General features: G+C 39.9%; 1 protein-coding gene across 1 annotated transcript in view; it reads left to right on the plus strand.

Annotated features, from left to right (window-relative positions):
- Nucleotides 1-8,394: 8,394 nt before the first annotated feature.
- The window catches only part of CLIP4 (CAP-Gly domain containing linker protein family member 4), a 33,262-nt gene continuing 20,754 nt past the window's right edge, over nucleotides 8,395-20,902 (plus strand). The window contains exons 1-7 of the mRNA XM_032683198.1: nucleotides 8,395-8,470; nucleotides 9,816-9,852; nucleotides 12,109-12,170; nucleotides 12,754-12,900; nucleotides 15,797-15,936; nucleotides 16,850-16,943; nucleotides 17,822-17,983. Coding sequence (XP_032539089.1) covers nucleotides 12,768-12,900; nucleotides 15,797-15,936; nucleotides 16,850-16,943; nucleotides 17,822-17,983 — 529 coding nt within the window. The 5' untranslated portion in view covers nucleotides 8,395-8,470; nucleotides 9,816-9,852; nucleotides 12,109-12,170; nucleotides 12,754-12,767. The remainder of the gene's footprint in view (nucleotides 8,471-9,815; nucleotides 9,853-12,108; nucleotides 12,171-12,753; nucleotides 12,901-15,796; nucleotides 15,937-16,849; nucleotides 16,944-17,821; nucleotides 17,984-20,902) is intronic.

Below are 20,902 nucleotides of genomic sequence, written 5' to 3' on the forward strand. Positions count from 1 at the left end.
CCTTTCTTTGTCTTTATTTTTGATTAAAAATCCAGATGAACTCGCGAAAACACAAGAAAGAATTGAACTCACTGCTTCATCCTGAACTTCACACTGGCCTGTTTCTCAGGAGTTTTCCATCATGATCCCAGTTTTGTTTTCAATTTTGATTGTTGTTTGCCTTGAAATCTCATGTACTTATTGCATAGTATCTGCTCTTGAAGTTGTGCGCTGCTCCATTGTATATTCCGACATCGGTTTTCTTCTTTGATTCAAAAAAGGAGTGTGAAAGCTCTGCTGGATTTAGAGCTAATGGATTAAGAGGACTTGCGTACCTCACTTCTGTCTTGACAGATGTCCACTGCAAATAAGATTTTAAGCTCATTAGGGTAAGCAGGTGCCAGCCAGTCAGCACCCGAGTTGTATTTATAAAGGTAGATTTTTTTCTGCACTGTACTGGGGGGCAAAAGGACTTGGTACATTTCCCTCCTTCTTTCCCTTGTTGCAAAAACATAACATACAATTGAATGCAGAGATCCAAAGGAAGAGACTGTATTTTGAAGCCTTTTTGAAGGGAAGCTATTTGAACATGGCATGTAAATGCCACTAGATGCTCCTTAACTAGGAGAAGGGTGACACTGACCAAGGACGTGCCCACTGGAGAGTAAAAGACAGAAAATCAAATAGCTTATAGATGCCTGTTAAGACTTCTGCCTTGAGGGTATTCAAAATTTCCCCCTACTTAGAAGTGACAAGCCGTTTACTTTTTCCTTCTAAGACTCCTAAATAAGATTTTGATTTTTTTTTCTTCCTCTCAAGTGATCATTCTAGGAAATTAATTTTTTCTCTTCTAGACAGCTTCCCAACCTGAAAATCCTAACTACCCAACAACAGTATTTGTAGGATAAATTTTGCATATGTTGTTAAGATGGTGTCTGAGTCTAGTGGATCTACACTGTATATTTTCAGATTAAAATAAAAATCAAATGAATTTTTTTTCCCTTTCTCTGACTGTCTTAGGATAAAAGTTGAAGTCACAAAAGTGACTTGCGTAACTTTATTTTTCATCTGCCAGGGTTTAGTTGTTTCAAATGCAAGACTTTACAGGTTAAAAGTCTTAAGGAAAAAACCTAACAAATTAAAAATATAGACCCATTTCTGAAAAAAAAGAGAAGAAGGGAAGGTTTGGGAAGGTTTGGGAAGGTTTGGGAAGGTTTGGGAAGGTTTGGGAAGGGAAGGTTTGGGAAGGGAAGGTTTGGGAAGGTTTGGGAAGGTTTGGGAAGGGAAGGTTTGGGAAGGTTTGGGAAGGTTTGGGAAGGTTTGGGAAGGTTTGGGAAGGTTTGGGATGGGAAGGTAAGGTTTGGGAAGGTTTGGGAAGGGAAAAGAAAGGAAAAGGAAAGGAAAGGAAAGGAAGAGAAGAGAAGAGAAGAGAAGAGAAGAGAAGAGAAGAGAAGAGAAGAGAAGAGAAGAGAAGAGAAGAGAAGAGAAGAGAAGAGAAGAGAAGAGAAGAGAAGAGAAGAGAAGAGAAGAGAAGAGAAGAGAAGAGAAGAGAAGAGAAGAGAAGATTTGAGAAGAGAAGATTTGAGAAGAGAAGAGAAGAGAAGATTTGAGAAGATTTGAGAAGAGAAGAGAAGAGAAGATTTGAGAAGAGAAGAGAAGAGAAGATTTGAGAAGAGAAGATTTGAGAAGAGAAGAGAAGAGAAGATTTGAGAAGAGAAGAGAAGAGAAGAGAAGAGAAGAGAAGAGAAGAGAAGAGAAGAGAGAAAAGAGAAGAGAAGAGAAGAGAAGAGAGAAAAGAGAAGAGAAGAGAAGAGAAGAGAAGATTTGAGAAGAGAAGAGAAGAGAAGAGAAGAGAAGATTTGAGAAGAGAAGAGAAGAGAAGAGTAGAGAAGAGAAGAGAAGAGAAGAGAAGAGAAGAGAAGAGAAGAGAAGAGAAGAGAAGAGAAGAGAAGAGAAGAGAAGAGAAGAGAAGAGAAGAGAAGAGAAGAGAAGAGAGAAAAGAGAAGAGAAGAGAAGAGAGAAATGAGAAGAGAAGAGAAGAGAAGAGAAGAGATAACAGGAAAGAAAAGAGAAGAGAAGAGAAGAGAAGAGAAGAGAAGAGAAGAGAAGAGAAGAGAAGAGAGAGAAGAGAAGAGAAGAGAAGAGAAGAGAAGAGAAGAGAAGAGAAGAGAAGAGAAGAGAAGAGAAGAGAAGAGAAGAGAGAAAAGAGAAGAGAGAAAAGAGAAGAGAGAAAAGAGAAGAGAGAAAAGCGAAGAGAGAAAAGAAAAGGAGAAAAGGAGAAAAGGAGAAAAGGAGAAAAGAAAAGAACCTGTTCTTTGAATGACTTGTGAGGTCAGGACAGATTAATACCACCCTGAAAAACAAACTAGAGATGTCAAAGTAGGAATTGGATGAAGCACAAGACACTTGTCTTTTCTAAGTATTTATTTATAAAGGGTAGTATGTGGATGAGGCCATAATAGCAATCAACCCCAACTTACCTCTTCACTAATCAAACTGGCCTAAATGGATTTGTTTTTTTATTTCCAGATACAGCCTTTCTACAGAAGGCATCCATTTTTCAGTGTTGCAGGGTTACGGACAACAGTGGCCAGCTCTAATGCTGGCTGGAAATCTGCTGCTTCTCTCCAGCAATGGGATTTCTAACTGCATGGTCATGGGTATCTTGTCCAATTCCCGAAAATCTTTACATGCTGCCAAGCCTATTAAACATTCTCAGACTTTAAAGAGCTGCTTACATGATTCATTCCTTGGGGCTGAACTGCAATAGCTGAATATCTGCTTGGAAAGTTGTTATTCTCTGTAGCCTGATTGTTCAAATCTCCTTTGCTTTTCATCAGGGGCAGAAAAATTACCTTGTTTTACAGGGAAGAAGGCATTACATTGATTCCCAGGAAAATTTAAAAAACTCTGTGTGCTGCTCTCTGAAGTAATTTTTCTGGAACACATGAATTGAACTTAATATACATGATAATATAGTCATTTTCCTCAAGACTTTTCTGGAAAGCATCAGGTAATTTACCTCTTGACTCTGCTTCTTGCCAGTCATTTAGCTCAGGCTCTGGCTGCTTCTGTGTCTCCTTACAATGCATTTTCTACAAAGTGATCCCAACTCTTTTTGCTTTCCCTTTTAGGCATGTATCTCATGTGTTCAAGTGGAGAAATGGAGCAGATTTAGGCAGCTGCTTCATCCTAGTGATCCCAATGGTCAGGATGCTGTAGCCCTCCAAAATAAGTCAAGGAAAACAGTAGAACAAGCAAATAGCCTTAATGCCCTTCTACTGTTTACAGTGGGACTTCAGAGACATCTTTATATAGCTGCTTAATACTTGTGCTATGAAAACTCTTTTGTCTTTTCTTCAAAAAACAGCTTCAACAGCTCCATTGTTCACACTGGGAATTTTGACAATTAACTCATTGTGAGTTGGTAATTTTATTTGGGAAGTTCTTTTTCTTCCCTTTTCCTTTGATCAGTCATGTTATTTTTGTTTGGGTTTTTTTCTTGTTATTTTCACACCATGCATTAACATCTTATAGGAAATAAATGCATGGTTAAAAAAATTCAAAATCCTGGTTTATGCTTATTTATTATGCAGTCATTTATTGTTTTAAATATTAGTAGTAAACAAATATTATTTTTATTGTCTATTTATTATTAAATCAAGATCCAGGCTCAGAGAAAATGCATTTTAACAAGGCATCGGTTTTATCCTAACTTTAATTGTCGTTTGCATTTATGTACAGCATGACTAATGTTGTGTCAGATTTGTTAGCTTCTGTGAGAGAGCAGGATCTTTGATGTGCCTGTTTCCAACAGCTTAAGTAGCTGCATTTTTCTCATCAGTTTTCTTATTACCAAGCAGTTATATATTTCTTTGCACTTCTGAGGAACTTTAGAAAAACCTTGATGCTTTACCTCATGAAAAATGCTAAAGAAAATGCTTTATCACATGGTCTTACAACAAAAGAGAAGACAAAATAGAAAATGCACATAAGCACTTATACCCACTCTTAAAAATTTAAGGTTTGTGTTTGTGGATGAGGGCTCACTGAGGAATTATGGAGCGCTTGGGTGATAACAACATAACAACAACTTTAAAGAGCTATTTTGCTCTCAAAGAAACATGCTTTATCTTCTTTTGTGTGAGCAAATTGAATATAACCAGGGAGCTGTTCATATTGCTGGCCTAGATATCACTAAGTAAATAAAAAATACTTGCTTTTTATTTCAGCTTCTCCTGCAGAGCTGACACTGTTTTGGGAGATGGAGTAGATTCTCTCCTTTCTGTAATCGCTAACAGAGATACTTATGAAGCTTCATCTTGTTTCCCCGAGTGGAAACCTGTTGACAATGGTAAGGAGTAGAAATATCATGGTTTGGAGGAAATCTAGTTGAAAAGAAGTAAATAAAACCAGTGAGTATACACAAAGCCTTTATTAGTGGTGATGGTGCAAGTAAAAGAAAAATTCATCTTTGTTCTGGGTCAACGATAAACTTCTCAGGTTGTTTTCCCTTTTTTTTTTAAATTTTTAAAAAAATTTCTGATTTCTACATAAATTGCTTCAGACTGATTGCACAAGGCAATAAATGTGACCTCAATGTTTTCAAAAACCTGTTTTGCAAAAACAAACCCATTTTTTTTAACAGATAGGCCACCGGTTTCCTTCTTCAGCAAAAATACTTTATAAAGGAATTAATGGAGGAAAAAATATAAGAAGAAAATTAAAGAGGATTGGTTTGGGGGGTTTGCCTGCACAGGGCTGTTGGTACACACAGGCTGTTGGTACTCCCAAAGGAGTTGAGAAAAATTGTATGACCACTGTCAGCAGTAGTTTTGTGAGATGTATTTACATTTACCTGTTATTTCTGGAATGTGTGTTCTGATCACTTAATCATAGTTTCTCTTTGTTAAACTACCCATGGGTATTAAAAGCTTGCTATCTGCCATAGCTAACACATTCACTGCTGTTTTCAGTGGTTAAGACAGTGACTCCCAAAAGACGACAGTTAGGACCAAGAATTGTGTGGAACAGCCTGAAGTTTTAAGTATAGATTTCCAGGCTTAGGCAAATCTAGAAAATTAAAATGGGAGGGTCCCACTAGCCTAGGCAGCAGTTACAGCGGTTCACACGAGTGAAAGCAGGTTTGTAATTGTGGAGCAATTTCAAGGAAAGCAAGTTCCTTTCAGGTGAGGGACTGGCAATTTAACAGGCAGGTGGTGGCTTCTGTCATTTCTAGTGGAAAGTGGTAGTGTTGATTTGGGATCTCAAAGTGAGGCCCAGGTAATTTGTATTCCTGAAAAGCATCCCAAGATGCTACAGACAAGAGTGCAGCTATTGAACCTTATGCCTTTTTCAGTTCCCAATGGGTTCCCTCATCTAAAGCATCCCAGGGTCTCCCTGGAAAATGAGATAGACACAGAATTCCTCCTGCCTTCCTTTCACAGAGTGTCTTAAACCACAGTGTGTGCACTGATAGCTGTGTGAAACCACCTCAAACCCACAGGCAGCCTGGAGCATGGCAACTGTTGCCTGGCAGCGGGGAGTTCTGGGACGCCCATCCTGGTGTGATCCTGATGCACATGTGTGTGGAGCAGACATTTACTCTGGAGAGAAGATGATCTTTCACTGCCTGGGCACTAAGGAGAGTGGCTCTTGATGAAGTGCTAGGCTCAGGGCTGTGGGTCCAGAAGCAGTGGATGTGACTTGACGAGATGGGACTTGGCCCACCCAGCAGGAGCTGAAAAGGGCAATTTACAGAGTGGGGTGCTGGCTGATGTCTGGAAGGAGGAAGGGTGGCATGTCCCCTGGGAAATAATGGGATAGGCTTGAAGGGCTGGAAAGGCTGACAGTGACCAGTAACCTTTTCTGTAGGAGAGAAGCAAATGCATACACAGCTTCCTTGTTTCACACCCAGCTCTGGGGGTATCCCCTTGAGTATCCACTGTTTTTGAACATGCCTGCTGTCCCGTAGCTGCACTGAACCTGGTTTGTAAGCGTGCTCAGTGTCAGAACCTCTCTGCTGCCCTAATCCTTGCTCTACAGTGGCTCTACCTGAAGCTGTAATGTCTTTCTAAGCCACTTAAATGATTGCTTTCCTCAGACACGTATATTTGTGAAGATGAAGGAACCGGCTATTTCTGTCCAAAGGAGAAACCAGAAATTAAATAATATTTTAGTTAAAATAGGCTTGTTGCTCACAAGCATTGTTTCCTCATCTTCCTCCCAAGGTGGTCAGAGCTGGCACAGCCCATTGTTTTGAGTTCTTCAGGTGCTCAGCAACTTTGCTGCCCATGGCAGGACCAAGTGAGTCAGACAGGATAGACTGAATAGACTTATTTTTACTCATATCCTGGCATGTAAGTGTGGCTGAAAAAGATATTGTGCTAAGGTACAGAATGAGATTTAAATATTTTTTTTTAATTTCCATTGCAGGGCCCAGGGGTGGAAATCAGGACAGGCAGGGGTTTTGTCAGGTAATGATGTCCCTTTTCAAACTGCAGCACTAAATCACAGGACTCGCTCTGAGCTAAAATGTTTGGGGTTCTGCTTTACTGGTCCAATCAGAAAGGTGGTCAAGAGCCTGAAATGCTTTGTTAGGTCCTTGCTTTAATTTTCTAGCATAAAAATATTCACACAGAGTTTTATCCTCATATTCAACACTACCTTTAAATTCACACCCCATTTTCTGTGGTTTATGGCAGATGGCAACTATATCCTCTGTCTCAGCTTTCATTCTGCTGCATTAAACAAGCCATGCTCTGGTAACCTCCTAAAATAGGTTGTTCTTTTCCTTGACTGTGCTAACAAATCATCTCTAGACACACTAGATTGGCTGCCACTCACTGAAGAAGGGTGGTCACAGCCGCACGCGATTTCTCAAGGAGGTGGCAGGGTCTGCTGGCACAAACACTTCCCTGACACAACTCTCCAGTTGCATGTCCTAAGATAAATGTTTGGGTTTTGTGCCACTGCATCATATCAGTAATGATGCTCATTGTGTAGCTGTCGACTACAACCGCATCTTTCACTTCCATACAATGATCCCATATATCAGTCTTATCAGTTCATTCCTTCTTAACAGCAATTCTTTCCTTTTTTTGGTTTTTTGTCTCATCAGTTTGCTGTTTTTTCCTGCCAAAGTCATTAAAGGAAAATATGAAACAAAGATTAGTTCCAAGAATAATATTCCAGGATCTCATCAGTAACCTTCCTCAGCTCAGGACTTTGCATTCAGCTCTACCTAGCACTGTTTCCCCTGTGCTTGTGCTTTACCTCCACTCAAGTTGTCCTAAATTCTAGCCTTCTCCAGAATTGCTAATAATTTCCATTTCAGGCACTTCACTAAATTCCATTATTCAGAATCAGCAGTAAAACATTTCCTTTGCCCAGAGCATCATGCATCTCAAAAAACGCAAACATCAACTGCCACTACTAAGCTCACATTTGATCTTGTTTACATCCTTGTCTTTAGAAAAAGAGTTTGAAGTATAACCTAAGTACCTTTGAGGTGAAAATAGCAGGCCTCCATTTTCCTGGAATACAATTTTTTCTTTGCCTTTTCCGAAGCATGGAACATTTCTAAGAAGTGGAAGAATTGTCTTAGCTTTTTTTTTCTAGCCATCTGGTGTCACGTTTACTCTCACAAATGCGATTTCATGCTCACCACCTTCTAGTGTCTGGGATCTGAGAGAGCTTGCAACTCTTGACCTTTTGAGTAGTTCACTTGAGGTAATTTCCACTTGTCATTACTATTATTTGTCCTCTCCCCCTCCCTTTATCATTGGGAAAACAACAACAAAAACCAGATTGTAAACACCAGTTATATTTACTTAATAGTAACCCACGTTGAGCATAAAAATACAGCAGGACTCGGCTGAGCTTTTATTCAGGTCAAACTCCCCTCAAGCAGCCTGGGCTCAAGTCGTATGAAGATGGGTTTACCACTGCACGGGTTTCCCGGAGATTACCGATCTTTGGATTTAGATCCTTATTAGGTTTTACAGCACGGGATAAGCACGCTTTGAAAAGCTTTCTCGGGGAGCTGCTCCTTTCGTCCCTCCAGCTGGTTAATGGAATAACTGGGGAGTCCAAATTCCTGAGCTGTGGTGCTGAAATGTGCCACTGGGGCCCTCGTGCCTTGGCGCGGCGGGCAGTGCGCTGACACCGCGCGGCGGGAAGCGCCGTGCCGCCGTCTCTCCTCGCTGCCGCATCCCTGTTTCCCCTGGGCAGGGCAGGGATGCGCATCCCACTCCAATGCCGCCCGTCCCGCACTTGCCCCGCGCTGCCGCTCCCGCCCCGCCGCCCGCGCGGGGGCGTGGCCGAGAGGGAAGGGGTGGGGCGATGCGGGCGGTGCTGGCCGCCGATTGGCCGAGGTGGTGGAAAAGGGGCGTGTCCCCCTGGCGGTGGGCGGGCCCGCGGCCGCGCTCGGCTCCCTGGGCTGCGGGCGGGGGAGGCCCCGGCAGCGCCCGCCGCGCTCGGCCGAGAGCAGGTAGGGCTGGGAGAAGGGACGGGGCCGGCGCCTCTCGGGGCTCCACCGGTGCTTTCCCGGTGCTTCCCGCCCTCCCTCGGCGCGCAGTGGGGGCGGGGTGGCGGCACAGGGGCCCCCGCAGCGGGCGGGCCGCGGCCGGCCTGGCCCCCCCCGCCCCGCCCGCCCGGCTGCGGAGCACGGGCCGGGGGGGGCTGCGGCCCCGGGAGTTTTCACTGGGAGCATCCCCCGGCCGCCAAGGGTTCGCTGTGAGAACACCGCAGTGTTGTGAGCGGTGCGTGCCCGTCCGCTGGGGGAGGTGACGGGGAGGGCTCCGAGCGAGCAGAGCCGGCCCGGAGAGCCGCAGAAGCTGAGCGCCCTGAATCCTCCAGCTTGTCAAAACGCTGGTGCAGCGGAGGGCCACAAAGATGGTTAGGGGACTGGAGCATCTCTCTCGTGAGGAGAGACTGCGGGAACTGGGCCTGCTTAGTTTGGAGAAGACTGAGGGGGGAACTCATTAATGCATATAAATACCTCAAAGGCAGGTGCCGAGAGGATGGTGCCAGACTTGTTTTTGGTGGTCCCCAGTGACAGGTGGAGGAGCAATGGCCATAAACTAAAACACGAGAAGTTCCGCCGCAGCATGAGGAAGAACTGCTTTACGTGGAGGGTGGCAGAGCACTGGGACAGGCTGCCCAGGGAGGTCGTCGAGTCTCCCTCTCTGGAGACATTCCTGGATGCCCCTGCCTTGGCAGGGGCTTGGATTAGATGATCTCCAGGGCCGCCTTCCAACCGTAACAATTCTGTGATTCTGTGAAAACACTGCTATGTTGCAAGAGGGCCCCACACACCTCTTGAAAAACCAGTCCTGAGTGTACCTGCACACATGTAACGTGTCTGCCACTCGTGCTGTAAATGTTATGAAGTGGACAGGTTGTGTACGTGCAAGAGACTTGTTCTCTGGACTTAATATTTTTTCTTGAGAACATCTAAGTACATGGTAAGGAGTCCATTATATGTGGTTGTTGTCAAAAATAGCATCACATTTGTGACAGGTTCAGCTATCAAAGCCTAGCACAACCGTGTGTTATCACTTCAAGTGCTCTAGTGTTTGCAGGTCTTTATAATGCTTGCAGGAAGGCTTTGTGCTTTAACACAAATCTCAAATTACAAGCTCTAGAGTACATGAAAAAGTTGGACCCTGTATTATGCAACTTTTTTTTTCTATATGCTACAATGCACTCCTGTGTAATGTGTGGATATCAGGAAACTTGTAGTTGTTCTTCAGTTTTGTCTACTGAAGTGCATGTGCGTCTGATGGCTCCTTCAAGTTTTTTTTTTAATGATATTTCTATTTTTTCATTTTCAGATATAATTCAGTTGGAAGAACGTATGGCTGGCAAGTAGTAAGTATGATACTTTCTCTGCTATGCTAAACTGTGCTTCGTGGTAGTTTGTCAATTCTGTGAACAGAATAATTCTGTCTTTTATTGGATCTTTCTGATAGTTTCTGTCTCTCTAAACTCTCCTTACTAATATAGGAAAATCGTTGCTCTTTTTGGAATACCTTCCATTCCACTTCACCAGGACTTCTCACCTGAATCTGTATGTCTTCGGTTTTGTTAATACCTCACGCAGTTGTGTTTTTGCTGACAGCAAAAGTCATTATGAGGACAGTGTCTGTTTGCCTTTTCCATTGCTTTGAAATAGTTTTCAACCTTTTGCTTTCCCTTTGCTTTTGCAGGTGTGCATGTGTGGTGTTAACTAGTTGTGATGTTCTTACACCTGAGGTAGCAGCCTCTGGAGTGGTCATGGGTGCAGAACATTGGGTGTTGCCTTGACATTGTTGGTTCAGTAGTGTGTCATGACATGATAATACGTTTCTAGAGCCAAATTCAAATCCCATGGGGTGTGAGGATGTGCACATTTGGGTGGGGGTTGTTGGCACTACTGTGGAAACGTGAAGCTGTTCTGTGTGGAGTTGGGTCAGCATATGCATTGTAGCACTTGGGTCTCTGTGTCACCTACCTGACAACACAGGTTGTTTCCCTGCCTGCTTTGCTTTGGCAGTTTGAGTGCTCAGTTCCTTTCACTCGTGTGACAGATCGTGTTCTCGCCTATGGCCCCTGAGAGTAGAAGATTCCCTGGATACTTGAACAGGTTCTGTTCTGTTTGGTCTGCTTTCCTGTGTGCAGTGAACAGTCTTTTCTGTATTAATTTTCAAATGTTTGTTGATTTCTAGTTCCAGCAACTTATGTCATCGTACTTGACAAACCTCACTTCTTCCTGTCACCATCTGCTCAACTGGGTCTGGCTACTTTTCATTATGTTTCTTTTGTTTCCTCAGTGTTGTGCTGGTAGCACTGTGCAAAAGGCTTATAATTTCTTTTGTGTCTTTTTCCAGCTTAACAGGTTCAACTAATACCTCTTCTATACTCATGCATTTTACTTGTTCCTTTGTGCGTTTTGTGAGAGCGTCTGATGTGCTACCTGTGAAAAACTCTTGTGGATTCATGTGTTTTACAAAGCTTTGTTTTGTTTTTCCATAGCCTCAGAACAAATATCAGATGGTAGCAGATTAATTTCATTGTTGCCCTTCAAAAGAAATTTAATTAGTGACTTGCAGCTTAAAAGACTTTCTAGTCCCTCATACAAGAAAGCTGTTGCTGTCATGTTTATGATGGCTATAAAGCCTTTGAAATATAAACTCTAAACTTTCCCTTACTGTAAGAAAATAATAATTGAAATAAGTAGTGATATTTTTAATTGAAATAATTAGTGATATTTTGGGCTTTGTTACATGAAAGAACACATAAGCCAATGCAATTTGATAATGCTGTGGGAAAAAATAGTCCTGTCCTTCCCAGTGGCCTCCTCCTTGATCTTCCCTTTGTGCCAGCATGTGGTTTCTACAGTTGCATAAGACTAAGGAAATAAACTAGTTGGAGAAAAATGAACTGTTTTAATGTGGATCTCTTTTTTCAACTTGAGGAAAGGGTGAGCTGTGTATAGTGTGCAAGAAAAGGAGGTTTTAAGTTATTTACTTCAAGATCAGCATCTGTAAACCACTGCTACAATGCCTTTTGTATTAGCGTGCAGATTATGTGAGGTTCCCAAATAGTGACATATTAATCTGGGGAAATATTAGAGTAAATGTGTTATCTAGCTTGTTGTGTGTTAGATGCAAAACCCAAAATAAGTCTCAAAGAGAGACTACTTCTTTTCTTTCTAATTTTTCCTATTTACTTGTGTGTAGATTAAATGTAGTAAAAACAAACATTCCTTGAAGCTCCACGAGTTCTTTGCTTTTCTAAGCAAATTAACTGAAAAAAGACCACTGTATAGCAATCTCCAGAATAAAAATGTAGTTTGTTTAGTAGAAGCATTGCTTTTACCCTGAGTGTTTAATAATGATAATTCAAGATGCAGAATTGCAGTTTTTCGACTGTGAGATGTAGTCTCCAATAGTGCAGTAATGCCTGGTTTTATTAAGAATAATGTTTTCTTATTTCTTAATGAATTTGCCTGATAAAATGTCTTACAAATGCCAGCTCTCCTCTGATCTTAGCCTGTGAACCATAACTAGAATGTAACTTGGGCTGGTTGTTAAATTGTGTCGCTATAACTTTGTATGGCCCTTTAGTATTTATTCTCTCTCCTAGATTGCTGTAAGGCCTGAAAAGTTGACTGGAAACAACACCAGGGTGGAGGTTACAACACTGTGGTAAGTGTGCTATTTTAAAACATCAAGGGGAGAAGCTGGGAAAGGAGCTGATATGGAATCGTGAGTCCAGGAGTGAATCACGTGGTGATGAATTGTCTCCAGCTGTGTGTGGGAAGATTAAAGAGCTGAGAATTTTAAAAGAGGAGAAAACAGTAGATGGTAGCATGTTCTTGCTCATGGTGAAGGAAGGGAATATGCATGCAGAGTGTGAGGACAGGTACTTAATGTCCATGTTTTCATGAAGCTGTGAAATACACTCATCCATTTATCATCACTGTGTGTTTGCTGATTATATTGTAGCATTATTATTTTCTTTACTCCTCAGTTGGAAGACTGGGGAGAAATGTGATGTTTTCCATTAACAATGTGCAAAGTGAGGGATGGAAGTGAAAACCAAAAGTTGGCTAACCTTGACACCATACTCTACTGGATTTACTAATTGACTTTATTAGTTTGTAAGAATGTAATGGTAGGAATAGTTTGTGTTTGGAGAAAGGAAAGATTTTAGTCTGATTACACATTATATCTTACTACAATAGAACCTTCTAATGAGGTTATTTATTAATTTTTTCCCCTCCTAAAGTGTCTTTCTAGAAGATGACCATAGAGGATCTCCCAGAACCTTCCTTAGAAGGAGATTCCCTCATTGAAAGAGAACGGTTCTTATTCCCAAACTCTGAAACATCTGTTACTTTTTCTGTTGCTGCAGCACCAATGCCTTCAGACTGTGGTATGTACTTGTAACAGAAAATAAATTTGTGATGGGCAGAAAATAAATTAGAATAATAAGTTTTAAGAAAAACTATCAACTCAACTTATTTCTTCATTTCAGAAAAGTTTTCTGCTTGTGAAATGGATTCTTGGTTAAAGGAGATGAAAGATGAAGACCCACGCTTTTTCCTTTTTTCTTATTGCATACATATTAAATAATATATTTTCCTTTTCTCTGTATGTGGTCAGGTATTGGTAGAATTTTTAAGATCCCAATGTAGAATTAGATATTGTGTTAAGATGTAAAATTGCAATAAGTAAGTGAAGTTAATCTACATCACATTTAAAACCTCTAGAGTTACACTCTTTGTTGTGCTTTCAGTATGGGCTGTAAGGGGATATTTCTTGTGGAAGCATACACGTCTGTGGTGGTAAGGACTAAAATGAATGGTAGAAAATTCTAGCAAGATCAGTGATCAGAATAATGTTTGTTTGTCTTCACATGTGTAAATCGTAATAAAATTTTAAACAGGATATGTAATATATTAAAATATCACTGTAGGTAAGAACCTTCATTGATAGCTACAATTAGAATGCCTTTGAATGTTGCAGAAGGTGTTAATAGCATCTGTATACCTTAAAAATTACTGCCTCCACATCTGTTTTTCCCATGCCTTGATTAGAGTAATCAGCTGTATTCAGAAAAAATAAATACATGTAATGTTCTGTCTTTGACAGACTCGGCACTCTAGAGACCCATTTTATAAGTTAGCACAGGTTGGGAATTTAACTGTTCCATATGATATATTTTAGTATATGAACATGTGTCTTTACAGGGTTTAGCTGTGTTCTCATAACTTGTCTGTCCTAGTCTACTGGAAGTACTGCCATGACTTATTCCATTCTGCTTTCTTATCCCTTAGAAAAAATTTCCTTTCGCCTTTTTCAAACATTGTTGTGTTGTGATATCTTCCAATAACACCACAATATCACTACTATCTGTTCTACTCAATCTGTGCCTACTCACTGAATAAAAAAATTCATTTTATAGGAGGTTGCTGTCACCTGTGTAACAGTAATATTACTGAATCTGGGTAAAGGAGGTTAAACTGTGACAGGGAGAGATTCTTGGTCATTACATTCAGTGCATTTATATCTCCTGTACAGTTGAACACTGTAATCAATACATGGGAAAGACAGAGGGGGAGGAAGTAGTGTTTTAAAATACTTAGATGTCATTGTCATCCTTTCATGAAACTCTTTGTTTAAACAGGTTTTCTGTAACGATTTTTGGTTTGCAAAGACTCCAGCTGATCACCTGTTAAGCTCTTAGGATGGCTGTTATTAGAACTTGATATAGTGGTCAGGTTTTTACCCTAGCATGCTGATTCTAACAGTCTGCTAGAGTTGATTTCTGATATATAATTTGGTTCAGGTTTGTAGCTAGAAATCTTCCTGGTTGAGTTAAGAGTTGTGAATATCATGCAAGATCATTAAACTTGCTGTCTAGTTGTCTGTTTACTTCATGGCTTTCAGGAGTAGATCAGCTGTGGTTTATGTGGAAGGTAAATATTAGTAGATAAATCAGTAGCTGTGTGTCAGTGCATGGGATATAGGGAAGAAGCACACTTGGTGTAGTGCTGGGAGATGAGGGGTTTGCTTTTTTATATGCTAGGTGCAAATAAAGATTTATGTTAAATATCAGTGTTGTCCTCCTTTTCCATTCTTGTTGAACCAAGGCTGTGCAGTTAGAGAAACTCTAAATAGCCAGGAAGTGAGCTCTGGAGGTGCTTTTATCTGTTAATCCAATCTAGAAGTCAGGTATGCTGTTTTTGGGGAAAGGTGGGATGATTCATCCAGAGGTTGTTTATACCATGTCATACCCAGATGGCTGATGCCCTGTTTTGCTTAACCTGTATGTCTGGTCTAAGAGCTGTGTGTCTGCAGTTGATGTGAGCTGACATTGTACATTTATCTCAAACCTTTCTAAAAGGCAACTCCCTGATAGCTGCAGCAGGGGTAAAAGTTCAGTGTTTGCCATGATTCAGTCATTTGCTGATGGCAGTAGGTTCTGCTTCCATTCCCTCTCCTCATAGCCATTGCTGTCCAGATTCTTTCATATAATTTTCCAGAGCTGGAAGAAATTCCACAAATTTAAAGTAGGCTGTGTGTATATGCATGCACACACGTACACCTCTAAGTAACATGATGTATGATACTTTTATAACGAGGTGTTTCATACACTTATACTTTGGGTTACCTTAAAGAACATGAGGCTTAAAATCTTCCAAAATGTATTTTTTTTTCTAATCTTGGTTTGGTACCTTAATTTTTGAAGCTGTTTGTTACCTGCAGCTGCCACCAGCTGGGATTGATGCATTCAAGATATATCTGAAAATAGTGGAGGCCATAGAAGGCCTTCCTGATTTGAACATGGGTTTATATTTTGGTGTGTTTTATGTAAGCTGTGATGGCAGAAGAAGAAGGAAAACACGTTTTGTAGCATATGGAGAGATCATGTATGCATTTGATCACTGAGAGATCCATAGGCTTGTCTGTGCTTGGGAACAGCTTAGGTCTGCAGCTTTTGGCTGACTTGGACAACAGTTAAACCCTTATTAGCACAATCACTGTGCATCACTGTTACTTCTTGCCTAAACTTAAAATCACTCTTGCAGTATCATTGCATTGGTTGCTGATTCAAAGCTTTTTCAGAAGTATAGTCAAGATCTTATATTAAAGGATTAGACCACATGTTAAAAAAAATTTCTAAATTAATTCAGCATTCTGACTCCTACAGTGTGATGTGTAGTGAAGTGACTCTCTCTGCTATTCTTTGCCTCTGAGTTTGAAAAACTAGATGCATGTTAAAACTCAGGATTGCACGTAATGATTCCTTTTTTATTTTTTAACAGAGTTTTCCTTCTTCGATCCCAATGATGCAGCATGCCAAGAAATACTTTTTGACCCCAAAACATCAGTTTCTGAATTGTTTGCTATCTTAAGGCAGTGGGTTCCACAGGTCCAGCAGAATATTGATATTATTGGGAATGAGGTGAGGTATAAATGAAGATCCTTGAATGCTTTCAGTGTTAAGTATGTGTTTACAACGAATAAAACGAGTTCATTGAGAAGCAGAACTAATCATAAAGGCAGATACACTTTCTGCCTTTTAACAAGTACTGACTGATCATGCCTTGTATTTCACGTTGTCAGCTTTTATTTGGAAAGAGAAAGATGATGGATGAAAATTCAGTATGTTTGCATAGATGATACAAACAGTGTTTCTCCTCAAGACAGTTGTGTGGAGACTCTTCACCTTGGTGTTTCAGTTTCCTGCTTAGCAGTAATCCCACACTCCAATATATGAAGTTGGGGTAAAGCATGACCTTAAGTGCGGTGTTTCCAAGGCAAAAATGAGATAGGAACTGAAATCTTTTTGCACCATACAATAAGCTGCTTTCAGAAGACATCTTGTTTCTAGTAATTCCATCCTACTTTCTTTTTCTTCTTCTTCTGGATTATGGGCTTTTCTGGACAGGTGTGGAAGTAGAATTAAGATTCTTCCTACTGTAGTATAACTGAGGGCTTTTTTGGGGGGGACGAGGGGGTATTGTTGAGAGATCAAAGAACAAGGGGAGAGCTTTGTAAGTAATTTTCCTGTTGTTCAGTTAAGCAGTTAACTTCTTAGCATGTGAAGTATATGTTAGAAGGAATAATTTAAAGAGTCTTTCAAATCTGCAAATAATGAAGGTTAATGATATGCATATATAATGATATAAATATTATTTATTACGTTTGTGTATGTTGGTCAGTTCTGCAGTTAAGAGTCTATTCTGGCAGGCTTCTTTGTAATTAGCCACTGGAATGAATCCAAGAGTCAATATATCTGAAATAACATATGAATAGCTACTGATGTCAGAGATATGCCAGAGCTAAAATGTGCTTGTTTTCCATTTGCTTGTCAGATCATTAAAAGGGGTTGCAATGTGAATGACAGAGATGGACTGACTGATATGACTCTCTTGCATTACACTTGCAAATCAGGAGCTCATGGTATTGGTGAGTAAAGAAATGTCATTATAGATGTAAAAAGCTAATTAATTCACAAAAAGTAATCCCACTGACTTGCAGTAGATTTTTTTTTTTTTTTTTTAGTGCTTGGTTTTGTCTCTTCTAGTGGCCATCAGAAGGAAAGGTACAGAACTGCAGCACAGTTACAGCTGTGGCTGTATAGGTTGAGTATAGGTATTATAGGTATTGCAAACAATAGTACCAGATTGAACATATATTTCATGTAGCAAAGGCAGTTTCAGACCAAGGTACAAACTCCAAGCTAAGCTATGGTTTTCCTACAGCAGTGAAGCTAGAACACTAGAACATTTAGGTGACTGGCTTTCTTTCAGTCTGTTCATATCAGAAGAGAACAGTAAACTTTGCATTATTATGATCATAAATACTGGAAATGAGAGCATATTTAACTCCTGTATTGAGTACTCCTATTAGCTTTTCTATGTTGTGTTACTTTTTGGTTGACCTGAACCCACTTCTCCTCTGAGTTTGAAGTAAATTTGGGTGAGGTCTGGCATAGGTTGTCTTTTCTGCTGTTGGCAGATCTTTTAACGTAAACTTCAGCATTGTGATGTGTAATTTTTTTTTCTTCTATCAGATACTAAAATTCCTGGGTTTGATGACTGACACATTATTTACATTAGAGAAAAACAAGTAGTGCTATTGTACACTATAGTAGAGATTTCAGCCCTTTATGATAAAACCCAAAGATTTCTGCATCCTAATCCTAAAACCAAAGGCATAGTAATTGTTCTGCTGTGAGCTTGAAGGGTTTAATGTATCTTTTGTGCTACACATAAACATGTGTATGTTTTTTGAGGTCAACTAAATCAATCACTATTGCATATTTTCCACAATTTATCTTGCAGGTGATGTTGAAACTGCTGTAAAATTTGCCACTCAGCTTATTGATTTGGGTGCTGATAGCAGCTTACGGAGCCGCTGGACAAATATGAATGCCTTGCACTATGCTGCCTACTTTGATGTTCCAGAACTGATCAGTGTTATTTTGAAAAATGCAAAGCCAAAAGGTAGGCATTGTTACCTTTATTTCATGCACTTGTCCATGTTTTGTAGACCTTAAGCTGGTGCATAGTGCCCTTTTAAGCGTGGGGTTTGTTTATCCATTATACATAAATAATTTCATATTCTTTTAGTCAACCTCATTGGTTCCTTTTTCCCTTTACCTGTTTTTTAGGGGTTTACTGCAGTGTTTCTGTTGCTGGTTTTTAAATGTGAGCTTTGTATAAGATGGTAGAGAAGTTTCAAATGGAATGGAAAGCAAACTAATTCTAAGTTATCAATTTAAGTAATTAATTCTAAATTGTTGAGGACTAAGAGACTGTTTGCAGAAAATGGAAGATGTGACTATTCTGGTAAATTCTTACGATTTTTAAGATTGCTTAAACATTGAGAAGTATGTTTGACATGCTTGGAGAAGAGTAAGGGAGAAGTGGGGATTTGGCAATGGCATGTGGAAAAACAGGGAGTGAGGAAATTTTGACATGCCCATTTTTCCTGTTTCTGGGCTATGTAGGTGGTCATACGTAAGGAATAGTTGACTTTAGTGTTGGGCATAAAGAGATAATACCTTTTGGAAAGATACTGTGAAGGATTAGTAATTGGAGCCCTATTTATACTAATGCAAATGGAAATATTGAAATGGTTCTAAACCAGAACAGTTTGTTCCTAATTTGGTCAGGACATCAAAACCAGCAAGGAACTTTAATACTAAAATGGTACAAATGTTAATTTGTTCTACTGAATATCCTTTTGATTTTCCCATTTTGCAAAATGATTAATGCCCTGTTTTAGTTAGTCGTACCTAGAGGCTCTGTCTCAAAATTCTGAAAAGCTGGTAGGTTTTTGGAGTACACAAGGCATGAATCACCATGGAGGTAATTGTTAAACAGCGCTGTTACTGGTATGACGGTGCTTAAGAAGTGACAAACGTAGGTTGGTAACAAAAGACAGAATGAGACTGCACAGTAGTTAAGTCCACATCACGTTTCAATAGCCCGGTGTCCGTAATTTGCATCGGCAGTTTAGGTCTTCTTTCAGACCTCATTTGCATTTGGTGTTCTCATCTCCTCCTGTGCAGTGCCTGGAGAAGGGGTGGGTGGGACTTTGCTTACATTTCCAAGGAAACCACTCTGGTTAAACCTCTCAGAAGTTGACAGCTCTTGGATAAGCAGCTGATGTTTTTTATCTCAGGAAACGTACAAAATTATTTGCGCTGTGGCATGAAAACAGCGGATGGTCTGAATTAATAAAAAGAATAATTTTAGCTCTGTACTTCATCAGGCAGTTTGCAGAGAAGGGAGAACGTATGTAGAAGGCAAATATGCTTTGACTGGATCCATATACTGAACTGGAGAAAAAATGGTTGTTAGTGTATAAATAACTTTTCAAGACAGTGGTGTATTGAAGCTCAGACACCATTGTGGAGGACAGGTGTTTCCCTTTGATTTGCTGCTAAACTTATTTTCTTTGTGACGCTCTGCAATTAAATTCTTTATGCAGATTTACTCCTCAGTTGTTACAATAGAGCGATAGTTTCATCTTGGATTTTTAGAGGTTTTAAATACAAAGATTGTTAAAGGTCTAAGAATTAGAAACGTTGTAGGGTGCTGTTAGACAGTGACTGTAACCTGCAGGGGTTGCTAATGACAGACCATTGCTGCATATTAAGTTCCTCTAGATAGTTTGGGGGTAGTTACTGGTGTGATAAATAAATAATTGTGATTCGTGAAACAAATGGGTGATTACATCAAAATAAAACAAATGGATTGTAAAACTTAATTACAGTTAAATAAAGAAATATTACAGTTACATAAAGAAATAAAACAGACACAAGGTCAAGAGGCCTAAAACTTCCTTACTATCCTAAGAATAAAATATAGTAGAACTTTAAATCTTTAGGCGCCTGTTCGTCCACGAATGCATTAATTATGACCGGTTGTAGAGATAACCCTTTTAGCTTTAGCTGTAAGAAAACCCATATATTAAATACTTAGCAAAAACCTGTAGAATGTATATGTATATGATATAATTAATATGCATGAAGTAGCTAAGATAAATACTAAATGTACCTTGTAGCAGGCGTGCAGATTTGGGAAACTGGTCCCCATTTCTGTCACCCAGCCAGCTGCTTGCTTTTTCCATATAATAAACTATTATTCAAAAACTTATAGAAACTCGAGACTTTGTTTATCACACTCGATAACATTTGATACTTATGTGTTACTTTTTGTCACCTGTACTGTGCCCACTTAGATCACAATTGTAAGAGAACTGTTCAAAAACTCTTAAGCATGAAGCTGTCAGGTCTGAGGAAGTCACACAGTCTAATTAAAAACCCCCAAATTACGCATCAGTTATTTTGTAAAGTAGGAGTACATGCAACGGTTGCTGGCTCAGTAGCTGATGTTACTGATCAGTATTTCTGCAAATTGATTCCTATGTGTGCAGAAAATACTTGACAGTCGCATTGAACGTGGAAGTTTCAATGCTTGTATACAGCTGCACAGCTTCTACTTGGTTTTAAACTGGTAATGTCTTCTGACATTTGGTGTACATCTACATGCGTAGCTGTCATTATGACTGAGGCATGTGAATGCAGTCATTTTTCATGCCAAGTTTGTGTTCAATTAGCAGAGTTGTAAAACTGTTAAATTTCGATCCCAAATTTTTTACCTTCGATCTTTATAAAATTCAGAGTCGATCCTTATTAGTATGTGTGAACTTAACGTATCTATACAGACATATGTATTTATATATCTTCTCTATGTGCTGATGTTTTATTTACCCTGAAAATGTTCAGTTAGTATAACTATATAAGGATGTTGATACAGATGGGATATACTTTGCTTATATTTGAGAAGGGCTAGTGTCTCTTGGAACAGAGACTGATACTGGAAAATACTAGGAAACTGTACAGCCTTGGGGTG

This window comes from Chiroxiphia lanceolata, chromosome 3 (genome assembly GCF_009829145.1).
Source record: "Chiroxiphia lanceolata isolate bChiLan1 chromosome 3, bChiLan1.pri, whole genome shotgun sequence".
Classification (NCBI taxonomy): domain Eukaryota; kingdom Metazoa; phylum Chordata; class Aves; order Passeriformes; family Pipridae; genus Chiroxiphia; species Chiroxiphia lanceolata.